This window comes from Haliotis rufescens, unplaced genomic scaffold (genome assembly GCF_023055435.1).
Source record: "Haliotis rufescens isolate VD_foot unplaced genomic scaffold, xgHalRufe1.0.p SCAF_1, whole genome shotgun sequence".
NCBI lineage: Eukaryota > Metazoa > Mollusca > Gastropoda > Lepetellida > Haliotidae > Haliotis > Haliotis rufescens.
The window spans coordinates 24,824,157-24,839,471 of NW_025963779.1; the positions used below are offsets into that span (position 1 = coordinate 24,824,157).

Below are 15,315 nucleotides of genomic sequence, written 5' to 3' on the forward strand. Positions count from 1 at the left end.
AACATTGCCATAGTAAGCAAGGGAACCACCTGTCTCTGTCACTGTCTGGATAAAGTACCTGAACATTGCCATAGTAAGCAAGGGAACCACCTGTCTCTGTCACTGTCTGGATAAAGTACCTGAACATTGCCATAGTAAGCAAGGGGACCACCAGTCTCTGTCATTGTTTGGATTATCATGTACATGTATGTATGATCATACACGTGTTCTAAGTTGCTATGTATGTTTCTATCATGTACGTTTTCTACATTTTCTGACTTCAGCATACACGTGTATGTATGCTATACGTTTTCCACAGTTACTGTGTTTATCATATACGTGTTCCACAGTTACTGTGATTACACATAAAGTGTTCCACAGTTACTGTGTTTATCATATACGTGTTCCACAGTTACTGTGTTTATCATATACGTGTTCCACAGTTACTGTGTGTATCATATACGTGTTGCACAGTTACTGTGTTTATCATGTACGTGTTCCACAGTTACTGTGTTTATTATATACTTGTTCCACAGTCACTGTGTTTATCTTGTACGTGTTGCACAGTTACTGTGTTTATCATATACGTGATCCACAGTTACTGTGTTTATCATATACGTGTTCCACAGTTACTGTGTTTATCATATACGTGTTCCACAGTCACTGTGTTTATCATATACGTGTTCCACAGTTACTGTGTTTATCATATACGTGTTCCACAGTCACTGTGTTTATCATATACGTGTTCCACAGTTACTGTGTTTATCATGTACGTGTACCACAGTTACTGTGTTTATCATGTACGTGTTCCACAGTTACTGTGTTTATCATGTACGTCTTCCAACGTTACTGTGTTTATCAAGTACGTGTTCCACAGTTATCGTGTTTATCATATACGTGTTCCACAATTACTGGGTTTATCATATACGTGTTCCACAGTTACTGTGTTTATCATGTACGTGTTCCACAGTTATCGTGTTTATCATGTACGTCTTCCAACGTTACTGTGTTTATCATATACGTGTTCCACAGTTACTGTGTTTATCATGTACGTGTACCACAGTTACTGTGTTTATCATGTACGTGTTCCACAGTCACTGTGTTTATCATGTACGTGTTCCACAGTTACTGTGTTTATCATATACGTGTTCCACAGTTATCGTGTTTATCATATACGTGTTCCACAGTTACTGGGTTTATCATATACGTGTTCCACAGTTACTGGGTTTATCATATACGTGTTCCACAGTTACTGGGTTTATCATATACGTGTTCCACAGTTATCGTGTTTATCATATACGTGTTCCACAGTTACTGTGTTTATCATATACGTGTTCCACAGTTACTGTGTTTATCATATACGTGTTCCACAGTTACTGTGTTTATCATATACGTGTTCCACAGTTACTGGGTTTATCAAGTACGTGTTCGACCGTTACCGTGTTTAACATGTACGTGTTCCACAGTTACTGTGTTTATGGTGTACTTGTTCTGCAATTACTGTCCGATATAGAGTACCAATAATCCTGCCACCAGGTAAGATCAGCTCCAATTTTGGCTTTGGCATATATCAAGAGCAGTGTGAAGAAATGAACCGTACTTCCTTTTTGATCACAAACACGTTGTACACATACTGTATGGTTCATAAACACGTTATACATGCATTGTATGTATTAGTGGTGTAACGATACATCGAACTATCAATTGATTGCGATTGCTTGTCTCACGATAGTACACTATCGATTGCAACTTGAAACAATCGATAGTTTCGATTGTTAATTTGTTTGGAACATTTACTTTCTTAAAAAAACAATTAAAGAGTTTAACAGTTTGTATAGTCAAATACTAGTCATTCAATCACATTCATTCACATTGGTGCTAAAACACTGAAGTAACCTAAGACTTAACCACTTACATGGAGTTAAAGATTTTTTTCATGTTTTTGAAATGTCAATTTGAACTTGTTTTCTTTTCATTTCTTGTTTTCTTTACAAATAGTATCAGAAAGTTATAATTATTTTGATGGTGTCAGTCAAAATGCTGAAATATATGCTGCTAAAGCCTGCTATAATTGCAAGTGAAAACTATCGCAATAGTAGGGCCGCTATCGCAATAGTATCGCAATAGTTCTTTTAACTATCGCAATAGTATCGCAATAGCCAAAAATGCCTCAAGGTTACCTCTAGTACGTATCATAAATTCGTTCTACATATACTGTATGTATCATAAACACTTTCTACATATACTCTATGATATCTATATATATATATATATATATATATATATATATATATATATATATATATATATATATATATATATATGTTTTACAGATATTGCATGTGACATTAAGACGATCTAAAAGTAACTTATCATTCATAAATATGTTCTTCGATACTGTATGTGTCATAAACATGTTACAAGAACATCATAAAACGATCTACATAGTATCGGTGGAATCGATATTTATCATGTATACTTTATGTTTAAGCACAAACATGCTCTACTATCCTTTACTTTATTCACCATACAGGCATTAGTGTTATGCACACTTTGTGTATTCCCTGAATAACAACTATCATTATTGTGATCACACAGCGTGTTTATCTGAAGCTGAGGCAATGGCAGAAACAATGGCAATGCTACTACTTCCACAGTAAACTACGGTTATAACGAACACGCTTATAACGAACTGACGGATATAACGAACTTACCTTTTGGTCCCGACTACTTGCTGTAGTCATGCTGTATATGTACTTATAACGAACTAGGGTTATAACGAACTAAATTTAGTAGTCCCTTTGAGTTCGTTATAACCGTAGTTTACTGTACTACTACTACTACCACTACTACCACTACTACCACTACTACTACTACCACTACTACTACCACTACTACTACTACTACTACTACTACTACTACTACTACTACTACTACTACTACACAACTACTACTACTACTAATACTACTTCGACTACTACTACCACTTGGGGGAGGTTTTATTGTGATAACACTTCTACAACGAAGAAGGTTAGTTAACAATTTGTTCTTTCGTGTCTCAAGTCCGCCGCTGGGTCTCCTTGGACCGAGACCACAAAGAACGGAAGCGTTGTACCCGCTCAATCGGCTCTCGTAAAGCATGTACAATTCCTTTCTGATAACGCCCCTATGTCAGCCGACGCCTATATGATCTTCACAAGGTAAGCTTCATGTAAATGCGTTGTATATGTGTGTTATGCATGTAAAGGACGTGGTGGATGTGACTTCTAGTCCATGTGGCTTTTATCAATGATACGCCATTGGTGAACATGTATCCATCTGAGGGTATCAGCCCAGATCGGTCTTTGGGCGTACTTCCTTAATATTATGTTTCCCTTGAATATTAAGGTCACGTGATAAGCAAACTTGTGTTTAGTATTGAGAGGCCAAGGATAATAAACTGCCGGCTAATCTGGGATTCCTACGCGCGATCTTGGACTCAGGGGCGCCACTCCACAGAAGATTCCCCTGGGACACCCATGCCCCCGAGACAGGAAATGCAACTGAAGTTTGTCGAAGAAACTTTCCACAACTAAAATTTCATGTTGCAGAAGACAATGACGTAAGTTTGTGTAATATTCAAATGTTCCTCATCATTGATTTTACATTTCTTGTTACAGGTATGACTTGACATTTCCTGGAATTTCCGTCATAGGTGAGTCAGTTGGATTCAGGAGCTTGGATTTAGTGAATATTTCTTCTTTTTCTATTTCTTCTTCTCTGTGTTCTTCTCCTTCTCTGTCTTCTTCGTCTTTTTCTTCTGCTGTGATGATAATATATTGAGGAACCGCAAGTGGTGAGACCAGAGTATTGTATTCCGATCTGAACTGTATCCTGAACTGTAACTGATGCTGCATGTGATAGAATCTAAATACTGTGTTCCAGGTGTCTCCTGTGATGAGACTATAATTGTAATACTTATTGGTATCTTATAGATATCGAAAACCCTGGGGATACTCAACGTATCGCGTCAGATGTATTCTAAAAATTATATTCTCCTTGTACAACACAGTGCTAGACGGTGTTTTATGTTTGTTGTTTCTGCTCTAGGTGTTGCCACCCTTGATACTCTGTGCACAAACATCCCTGTGAGCATTACCCAAAACATCCTTGGTGGTTCTGTTGGGGCACTTGCTGCTCATGAACTTGGACACATGTGAGTGTTTCTACCCTAAAAGGAATATCCCCCTACTGTGTGGGAAGTGTTCTTAGAGGGCGAGTAATATGACCTTAATTATTCGTTCGGGAATAAAAAAATACTGTCGGCCTAGCATTGGTATTCAACAGTAAAATATAATCTAACGTCTTACACTTTTATATACATATATCACTTCGACAATTCCTAACAATGGCATATATTTTGACTCTTTTTTGGTTCTTGCTGTTTCAGCTTGGGTTTACGACATGACTCCGACATTGGCTGCAACGACACCGACCGCTTTGTAATGTCAGCTACTAGTGTATTACGACTCCCCTCTCCTCTCGCTCCGTCTAATCTCTGGACCTTCTCGTCATGTTCTGTGGAGACTTTAAAGACTACTCTATCTACTGCTCAGTAAGTAAACTCTTGTCGATTATTGACGAATTTGAAGGCGGGACGTTTTATCCTTGCTCGGTATGATGTAGAGAGGGGGTTTGGGGGTGGGGGATTGAGGGTGGAGAGAGGGGGTTTATGAGGATGGTTAATTCTAGAGGGAAATGATATATGTAAAATGAGAGAACTGAGGAGTTGAGGTGTGGTCAGTGACTTTGATACTTCAAGGTGTTTTAACAAGATCACACATGGTTTCGGAGGGGTGTTTAGCATGCTGCATATAAGCTTTTGAGATAAGGCATAGCAAGTAGGCCATATCCTTCCTCTATGGATATTGTCATGCCTGATAGGTACTGAACAGTATCACTTAAATACAGCCATGTCTGATATATGCATTCATATCACCCATGGGATAACCAATTGCAAAGCATTCATATGTCTTTAAAATGGCGTAAATGCTATCTATTAATTACTCTTTGTTCTGGTATGATAGCACAAAAATGCGAGAAATTCCCCACAGGGTGGGGATAATACGTGCGAAAAGGGGATCGTTTCCTGTCCCATCAGTGGCACCCGTCACAAACACATAAAAAGTCAAGTCAATTATTCAACTGGAAAAACACACGGGAACACATGGTCAAAATAAGAAATTGCATCAGACATAATTTCTGTCACTGATGGGTGAAATTTGGAAATGTACACTTGTCAAGCATAAACAAATGAAAGCTTTACTGGGGCTTTGCATGTTGTAACCTTGATAAAACACCTTTATGGAAGAGGCGTTCTTTGATGGCGTTCTTCGACATCTTCGGAGAAGAGCATGCCTCGTTGACTTTTGGAAAGTTGAAGTCATCTCATTTTGCATACAGTCATGGGAAGAGAGATTTATATGTCACTTTGAATCTTTATGCATAGATCTAAATAGGAAACAAGTCTCACTGGTCTAATGTATATCTAGTCTAGGTTGGTAATTTGTTGAAGAGAATTGGCTATTTGGTCAATATTAAACAACATCAGATCACCGATATACATTGAAGCTAAAGTTTCATATTCACTTGTTTTGACATTGTTTTAACAAATGTAAATGTAACAGTAAATGTGTTTCATTCTGTTTTCCCTCCAGAAGCGCTTGTGCTCTCAACACCTCCATATCCGGTTCTATTCTTTCAACGGACGGACGACGCGCAGGTCAAACGAGTAATAGCGATCAGCAGTGTGTAGCACTACGGGGACCTCAGTCGAGGTTTTGCAGGGTAGGTAAACAGCAAACAGGTGTCACAGCAAACATCGATCACTTTATTATCACAATTGAACAAATGGTGTGAAAATAAACGTCATGAACTATTTCCCAAAGAAGGTAAATGATTTATCACCTTAACTTTTACACCTTGAATATTTTGGTATTTCTTTTGGTTGTAACGAATGGGTGGAATAAAACACCATGGATAACAGATATGGTATATGGATTATTGATGTTTTTAGACTATTCAAGTCACTTCCTAAATAATAAACTAAGTTGTTTCGGCCTTCAGCTCTTGAAACTGGTATAATGCATTTGTGTACATAAACGGTCCGTTTTTACGTTTTGGTTTACATAACCATTCCTTGATGGTTGGTTTGTTCTCTACAATTCCAGGCTGTCTCACCTTACGAAAATGGAAACAATTTTGACTCGATGTGCCGGGTTCAGTACTGTTTTGGAGGTGGAAACCTGTGCTATGGGATGAGTCCCTTAGAACATACATCATGTGGCGATAAGAAGGTGAAACTGTTATCGTATTTAATCAACTATTCAGCTCGATATCAAGGGATTGAAATCGAGATGTGTCCTGTCATGCAATGAAAGTTAACTACAAGCTTATAAATCTGGAACTAAACTTATACGATTCTTGCAATCGCCAAGTGTTTGATGGTGTTTACATTCATATTGATGTTGATAATAGAATATTAAAATTGTGAAAGGAGGATTGCACTAATACATACTTTTGCGGTATATATATCTTACGAAATATGTTTGAACTGAATTAAATACAAATCAAGTATAAAAAACATAAATTTGTTCCGATGGACAAACAATTGACGCACAATGTCTTCAGTCAAATAAATGTTTCCCTAAATTGACGAGCATTCTGCAGTTGACGAAGTAGACCCAATTTATAGATAACAACTTCTTCAATACTGTAAAGGCGATGTTTCGGTATAGATCCTTATACTGTTGTCAAGCAAGACTGAATTAGGACTTACTTACTTACGCTTGGAGATTTAACGTGCGCTTTCCGACTGCAAGCGTATGTCGTACACGGGCCCGGTCAGGCCATTTAATGTGTTTCCGAAAGGGGAAAAGTGAGTATATAGTAATTTTGAAATTTTGAGATTTAGAATGAATGCCAAGAGTGGGTGGAGGACGAACTAAGGGAGCTGTCTGTGTTGGGTAGTTGTTAGATTAGGTAGGTTTGGTTGTAATATTTTATTTGGGGTTTAAATGCGACTAATTAGTCCTGTTTTAATCAGGTTTTAGCCTTAGGCTTTGCATTTTTCTAATTTATTTTGTGGATTTAGGATTGATTCTAGTTTAAGTGCGGTTTTACGATTTAGGGTGGTCTGTAGTGTTGGGAATTAGGAACGTTGTACAGAATATATATAGTAGGTAGCGGATTAACAGTTGAGGATTAACAGTAACAACAATACATACATGAATGGGATAACATGAGTAGGTAATGACAACAGAAGGATAATACTGTCACAACGTGGGTAGAGTGGGGATCTCATAGGTAGCCCGTGTATCTGTTGGTAGTACTCGTCCCCCCCCCCCCCCCCCCCCCCCCCCCAGGTGAAGTAGGTAGAGGAGATACAGGCGGTAGTGAGGGCGATGATAGATTCTGTGGATAGGCTAGTTTCAAGAGGAGTTTCAGTGATGCGACGGCGGAGAATTTGCAATGTGTCATCTATGGTTACGTTGGTGAAGAGGTCAACTACGTCGTAACTGATGATGTGATCTGGGTTGGAGATGTTTTCCATTTTGAAACAGAAGCCCGTGGAGTCAGAGATGAAGGAGTCAGCTGATTTTCCAAAGGGGTCAAGGGTTCTGGTGAGGTGAGGTGAGGCTGTGTTGTAGAAGACAGTGTCTCGCGAAACACATGTAGACGGGCATTAGGAGGGTTCATGTGGATTTTGATGGTGGCTCTGGCATAGGGTAGTTGGGGGTGATTGACGGAGAGTTGGTGGTGAAGTACCTTACTAATTTCAAAGTTGTCTTTTAGTTGTTTGAGGAGGGGTTTATGTTGGAGAAGGAGTTTGGCGGATTGGTACTTCTTGAACTTTACAGTATTAAAGACGTTGTGTCTACTTTGTCATCCGCCAACTCCAAAGTAATGCCTGTAAAACAATTCTGCAGTTAGTATGCAGAGAGTGACTTCTGACATTCTTTCTTGAAGCCCACTGGTAACGGCAATCTGTTTTACCGCAGCTATTATCTGCTCTGCATTTTTCTGATGCGACCTAACGTTAGGGTTGACGTGACACGTTGACTGTTTAAACTTTAAACGTTCTTTTGCAGTGGTGTGAACGTGGGGTGTGTGTCTCCAATGCTGCAGCTCCAGCAAAATCAGGTAATAACTCGATTATGTCTGAGACAAGATACATTTAGTGCACTGTGATAAACATCCATGATAGGAAGATGTCACTTTCCTTGTGTACTGGACTGCATCATGTATGCACTGGAAATTACACCTATAAATAAACTTTAAAATAAAAGCTATCATTTGTCACATATGTCTAACTCAGCTAATATGACCTTACACCTGAATGATTTTTATATGATCTGCGGAAAGCTGAGAAAATGCGGCCATCTGTTTTAACAATAGCTATATTCTGTTCACTTTACAAAATCGGTACAACATATAGTTTATTTATCTAAAGAATGAAAATTGCTTATGTCTTTATTGCTTTCACTGAAGCTTAGCTATCTTATTATCGTACGAACACATTTGTGACCATAGCAAATGGACTAAAATGTCCGCAACACAATATCATAACGAGAGTTAAAGATGTACGTGAATAATTTGTTTGGATATCGATAATTAGTTAATTACTTTAAAACGTTTTTTAACTTATACGTTCTTTTATACTGAATCTAGTTTGGGGGAATCCAAGTCTAGTTATAGCTCCATTGAAATGATATGGTAGTCAATTGAGCCGCTTCCACGCATACAATAGTAGTGTTGAACTGAAAATGAGCTTTTTCTACATTTATTAAACAGATGCATATTGCCAAAATAATCTAAATATTCTTATGTTGGTGGGCGTCCCCTATCCTTACGCGTACTCTGATTAGCTTTTCGCCGTTTCGATGCATGGCGGCCATCGAACGGGTTGTGAGTCTTCTTGTTGGTGAAGGAAAGATGATAGTAGCGACGAATATGAAATAAGTCCCACAGAAACGTCCCGAATATGTCTGTCGTCTCTACTCCCATACGCCTGGCAATGTTATATCACCTTTTGTCGTCTTTAAGGTCGATAACGGCTATTTCCTCCTCTATGGTTTCACCTAGACTGCAAAGACAGGTACTTAGTTTGGAACTGCCCGCAGTTATGCGGAAACGCAGCTCCTTCTATATGCAATGTTGAAAGGACGCCATTTATTGACAATGGAAATCTTATCGCCAGAATGTAAAAATAATGATGATCAATTTTCACCATTCCTAAATCATAAGAGGTCACTGTCTTGGCTGTCACTACACCAGGGTGCTGGTGAGATTTAGATATTATCTTTTGGCACCTTGATTTGTTATTGCATGTAAACGAGACCCAAATCAGCATTAAAACAAGCTATGTCCCTCATGAAGACCCGGGTCAGAATTGGTCTTCAGAAACACATGCTTGTCCTTAGAGTCAACTAGCGAGATCGGGTGGTCAGGCTCGCTGATTTGCTAGATACATGCCATCGCGTGGATCTATGCTCATGATGTCAAACACTGGATTGTCTGCTCAGGCACCATTATTTTAAGACTGCGTGTATCCAGCTGGAATAAAGCAGAATGCGGCGTTAAACAACAAACAAGCCATTATAACCATGTGCATGTTCTCCTATGCTGTATTTTGCCCACACGTTTGTTTCCACAGCCAAGTGTCCTCAAGGGGATCGTCCGGGGTATGGTTGTCAAGCGTCGAAATGCGCGACCTACGCAGCATTCCAGCTGCTGTTGTGTTGTGCCACGTGCGCTGAACAGATTCCTCAGAAAACGACCACAGTGAGATTCGTCGTTTTCCAAACCTTACCCGGCGTCCAATTATTCGGATAGACAAACCAATGAACCGGATGACATATTTCAGTCTACTTGTCGACTGTATTTAGATATTTATCAAGGATGTTTTGAAATTCTGCAATGATGTGTGACACATTTACATATCAACACATTTAACTGTATTTGCAATAATATTAGGTGTTATTATATTCGTATTGTTCTCAGTGACGTAGATAATGCCATGATTCTAACTTTCCCATAATTGTAAAACTATTCTTAATACAGGCTCATCTGTAAATGTCAGATGCAAATGTTTCTGTGACGTACACAGCCACTGTGTTAAAGGATTAATCAAATGTTATCCCTGTTGTGATGAGTCCTTCGTCGGTACAAAATGATGCCAGTGTTACCGTGGTCAGTGTTGAATTTCTTAATCTTCGAATTCATGAGTGGGATTTGTTTGCTTGTTACTTGTCGCCACATTGAGCAATAAAACAGCTATATGATGGTGGTCTGTGAATAGCCGAGTCTGGACCCGAGAATCCAGCGATTGATATTGTGAGCAACAATTCACACCGTTGTGGTACGATGACACACAATCATGAAGTCACCAAACCTAAATAGTCGATCGATTTAGTCATATCTTACAACCAGCATAGGTTGCTGGGGACAAATTCTAACCCGGAATCCCAACGACTGTAACTTAACGTCACTTTGGAAAGTGAGGTCGGCTGTAATTTTCCAGAATACCTTAGGAGAAAATGTTGTCTGTATTTCATGAAAACTGGAAATTCTGACTTGATGTGTGACACATTTATATATCAACACATTTAATATAATATTATTGGTTCAATAGTCTTTTCCTATGTTCGAAGTCAGTGTTTTGGATAGCACGACACACGTACAAGAAGTGATTTTGTCCAAGCTCAATGATTATGACAAAGACATATACTTCAGAATCATTATTGTACATATAAACTCAATATACACGAACGGAAAAAGGAAACTGTATTTCATATGAAGTGCAAAGAAAATAAATTTATTCTGAAATTACAAAATGCATTTTTCAATATTCTTCAAGACATTCATGTTAATGCACGGCGCACAATTTGGAAGTTTGCGTTTTTGATGGGAGCCAGATACTAACATATATGCTTTTTTTCATGTGAACAACACACAATGATTGTTTAGCTATCAGGTGCTCATGAAAAAAACAAACACTTTCGTTTAACCATAAATAATGCTTACGCAATACCACAGCTTGAAGAAAATTCACGTCTACGCGTTGTGGGTACAGCCGAAACGAAGTTGCCAGACATTTGAATGTTCATCGAAACTCAACACTACCTTGGAGACTTCCTTGCCTAGCATGGTGCAGCATCATTTGAGGTTCTGACGATAAGACTGGGACAGTATACTGTTCACATAAGAGTCCAGGATTCATCTGGACAGCTCTCTGGGTCGACATGCATCCAGGAGAACCATTCAGCGACGCTTTCGTAACTCAACGTCGTCAGTTTGGGGGTGGAAGTGTAATGGGGAGGCATCACAACAACACAACTAAACACATCGTTGTTGATAGCAATTTAAATGGCATACAATATCATGTTCTTCCATTTGTGCAAATGCAGGGTATAAAGTTGCAGCAGGATTATGCCCACCCACATGTTGCACGTGTTGTAATAGACTTTTGGAGCGAATTTAACACAACTGTACTGCCATGGCCGGCTGTTTCTCCAGACCCTTCCCACACAGAACATGTCTGGGATGAGAAAGGCCGACGTCTACGACAGGACCAGGACCAGTCCGCAACGCTATCTCAGTTTAGGGTAATCTTTGGTTGACATTTGGAACAACATCCCACAGGCTGTTTTCAATCAGCTGTCGCGCCTTTATCAACGCAAATGCTAGTAATGTACGCAGCTGCTGTTTTAAAGGATTGACATACTTAGCACCTGTTTGCAATCATTTTATGTTTCTTGTGTCGGTACAAAATGATCCGCATGTTACCGTGGTCAGTGGACTTCTAAAGCGTAATGAGTGACGTGGATATAACTCCGCTTTGAATAGATTTGTGTGTTTAAATGATCGTTCAAACGATATTGCTAAAATTCTTCATACGATTCTAAAAAGCCCGAATAGGTTTCAATAACAAAGACAGTTACTGCAGTTGCATGTATTTCGATCAGTTTGAAAGTCAGTGAGTGAGCGAGTGAGTGAAGAGAAAAGCAAATGGTTCAGTGTAGAGCTAGGGTTTACCTGTGTAGCATTAGGTTTTAAATGTTCAATTTAGCAATTTTAAATCTTTAGGAAACCAAGCTCAACAATAAAAAACATGAGGAAATACCACGTTCAGTTATTGATTAAACTTAGAATGGATACGGTGATGTGTTTATATACTTTCTTACCAAATGAAACATGAGTATGTTTGAACAGTAGACTTGGTTATCAATATTTTTTTACACATGTTTATTTACAGACCTGTTGTAGATTATGTAGTAGTCCCATATGAACAGATTCCTTACTGTAAAGACTTTCAGGTTCCAATATTATGAGTAAACACAACATTATGCCTTGCGGTAAGATCTCCGGTCACAGTGCTTTTGAATGGACCATTAGAATTGAGGCTGATATATCGAGCTTCGAGGAAGATCAGACCAGAACAGAAAGGCGGTGTGACACTTCTAAAGTGCCTGGTAACTTTTTTAGTGACTGGGATACTTGTGACAAAGCACAACAATGTTTAGCCCCTTTAGACCGTGCTTTGAATGTAAATGACGTTAATCTGACCTACGCTGCTATTGCGACTTTAGTTGATAGTGAGATGAGTGATAAACTGCTGAGTAAAGCTGGATACATCCGACCATATGCATAGAAGAGCAAGCACAATAGTAAAAATCGTACTGGAACGATAACCTGCAGTGTATGTTTTCAGTTGTGTGCAAGAAAAGAAAGCCTGGTTGAAATGTAAAGGGAATAAATATGAAAAGAGCAAACTTAAACAAGACTTCTGTGAACAATGAAGATAATTCGACAGAGGTTTGAAGAAATCCATGAGAGAATATAAACAGAAGAAGAAGGATAGATTATCAAGTTATTAACTGACGGAAACAAAAACATTTGGAGAGAATTGGGGAAAACAGGAACTGGTAATGTGAGAAAGAGTTTTATGCCAATGGAAATTGTTGATACGGATGGAACGATTCGTGCTGATACAGACACTGTCCTGAGAAAGTTTGAAGATGACCATAGATCGTTATATAATCCCAAGCAGGATAATAGTGATTTTGATGAGGCACATTTAGCCTTTAATCGAAGATTGTGGATGAGGTGGGTTTTATACATGTTCTTAACACCTTTACGAGAGACGAGGTGGAGCATGTCATATGCAGAGCCAAAGTTGGTAAGGCAACTCCTGTACAGAGTTATCTCCCATAGCCTCGAGACGGGAAGTGTGTCGGAATTTAATGAAAGATTTAACCAATCCCTCAGGAAGGTCAGGACAGTGACCCAGTGATCTGCAGGCCCCTTACCAAACACTCCATCCCCTCCATGATATATGCTGACGTCATAAATCAGAGGCTATGCAAATACCTCGAAGCCCAGGGTATTCGTGCTGACGAACAGAGCGGATTCAGAACAGGAAGAAATTGTCTCGACCATGTTCTAACTTTATAGTTGTGTGATCCAGATTGACGACATGCACGTTACCATTCTGCTCTATGCTGATTAAAACGTTTTGCTGAGTAAATGTTGTACATTTCAGGGTGAGAAGCGTGCGTCAACATACAAAGAGGACTTTCCACTGTGACCACATGGTAATCGCCGACGCTGATAGCTACCGTTACCTAGGGCGATGGTTACATGTAATCTGTGATCTACGTTATGCTGCGAGGGAATTGGTTAATTTTGCTTCCCGAACACTGCGTTTTCCCAGCTATAATCATATTCTTTTGGTGATATGCACTTTAACGTGTTTGCAAGACTGTATGACAGTGTTGTGCGACCCGTTTTATCATATCTAATTCTCTCAACAATGATTAACAATAACATCTGAATGTCTCAGATGTTTACAAATCTGAGATGTTTACTGTTTCTTGTGAAACCAAGGAGCACAAATCATGTATGCTGCATGTATAATACATACACCGCGAACTGCGGCGTCCGAGACGACAGGGGCACCTATGCCGCCACGTTTCACACATTGCTAAGACTGTTCATTTGTTCAGGTAAACGAATAATCAGTTGCAAACATCGCTGTAACAGAATCCACAGTGCGTAAGAGGCAAACCAGTAATGAAATATATTATGGGTACCTTACCATCGGATATATTGGGGACTGAAACCTTTAACTAATTTGAAAATTAATCATTGCATTACTGGTCTTTTATGTGAATCGCTCTTTGGTGTAAATCATTTTGTTATAGTTATATTCTTCATTAAAGAATCCTGCATTTTCCTAGTGAGGCACACGTTAACACTTACTGCCTACTTAATTACCCCCTTCCGTCTATTTCTTCATCCCCCTGCCGTCTGTTTAATTATCCTCTACCGTCTATTTCTGTATCCCCCTACTACGTACTTAATTATGCTCTACCGTATATTTCTGTATCCCTCTACTACCTACTTAATTATCCTTTACCGTCTACTTCTGTATCCTCTACTGCATACTTAATTATCCTTTAATGTCTACGTCTGTATCCTCTACAGTTTACTTCTGTATCCCTCTACTGCCTACTTAATTATCCTCTACCGTCTACTTTTGTATCTCTCTAACATCCACTTAATTATCCTCTACCATCTACTTCTGTTTCCCGCTACCGTCTACTTCTATATCCGTCTACTGTCCATGTCTGTATCCCTCTACCGTCTAATTATGCATCCCACTACTGCCTAATTCTGTATCTCACTACCGCCTTCTTCTATATCCCTCTAGCACTTCTCAATTATCGCACTACCGCCCTCTACCGTGATATTGCTGGAATATTGCTTAAAGCGGCGTTAAACCACACTCACTCACTCACAGTCCGGAGTGAGGTACCTAATCGCCAGCACACAAAGTCAGCGATCTATCCCACTCAGCCACCGAGACTTCCACAAAAATTGAAAGCCCAACAACTGGCAGTCTAGATCACGTACTTTGAGTACCCCTCTGACAAGCGTAAATTGGCACGGCTCCCATGGCCGAAAGCTATGAACACATGATGCCATTTGGAAATTGGTCAAATGTAACAAATGTCATATTTGGGATAACTCTTTTTTAGTAAAATACAGATTCTCGTCCTTGTGTGGGATGAGTCCCGTCCCGAACCAACACTGCCAGAGTGAGGCACGTTATCGCCAGCACACACAGACAGCGATCTAACCCACTCAGCAACCGAGGCTTCCACAAAAGTCCAACGTACTTTGAGTACCCCTCTAACAAGTGTAAATTGGCACGGCTCCCACGGCCGATGTGAGGTAAGGTGAAATGGGGTTTAACGTCGCGTCCAAGATTATTGCACTCACACAATGCATGCA

General features: G+C 39.4%; 1 protein-coding gene across 1 annotated transcript; it reads left to right on the plus strand.

Moving 5' to 3' along the window:
• Positions 1-3,129: 3,129 nt before the first annotated feature.
• LOC124131723 (A disintegrin and metalloproteinase with thrombospondin motifs 17-like) lies at positions 3,130-10,796 on the plus strand. The gene is made up of 8 exons (XM_046495191.2): positions 3,130-3,179; positions 3,639-3,673; positions 4,069-4,174; positions 4,409-4,573; positions 5,676-5,805; positions 6,189-6,314; positions 8,109-8,160; positions 9,674-10,796. The coding sequence occupies exons 1-8, from the start codon at positions 3,148-3,150 to the stop codon at positions 9,850-9,852; spliced, it is 825 nt and encodes a 274-aa protein (XP_046351147.2). The 5' UTR covers positions 3,130-3,147; the 3' UTR covers positions 9,853-10,796.
• Positions 10,797-15,315: the final 4,519 nt, after the last annotated feature.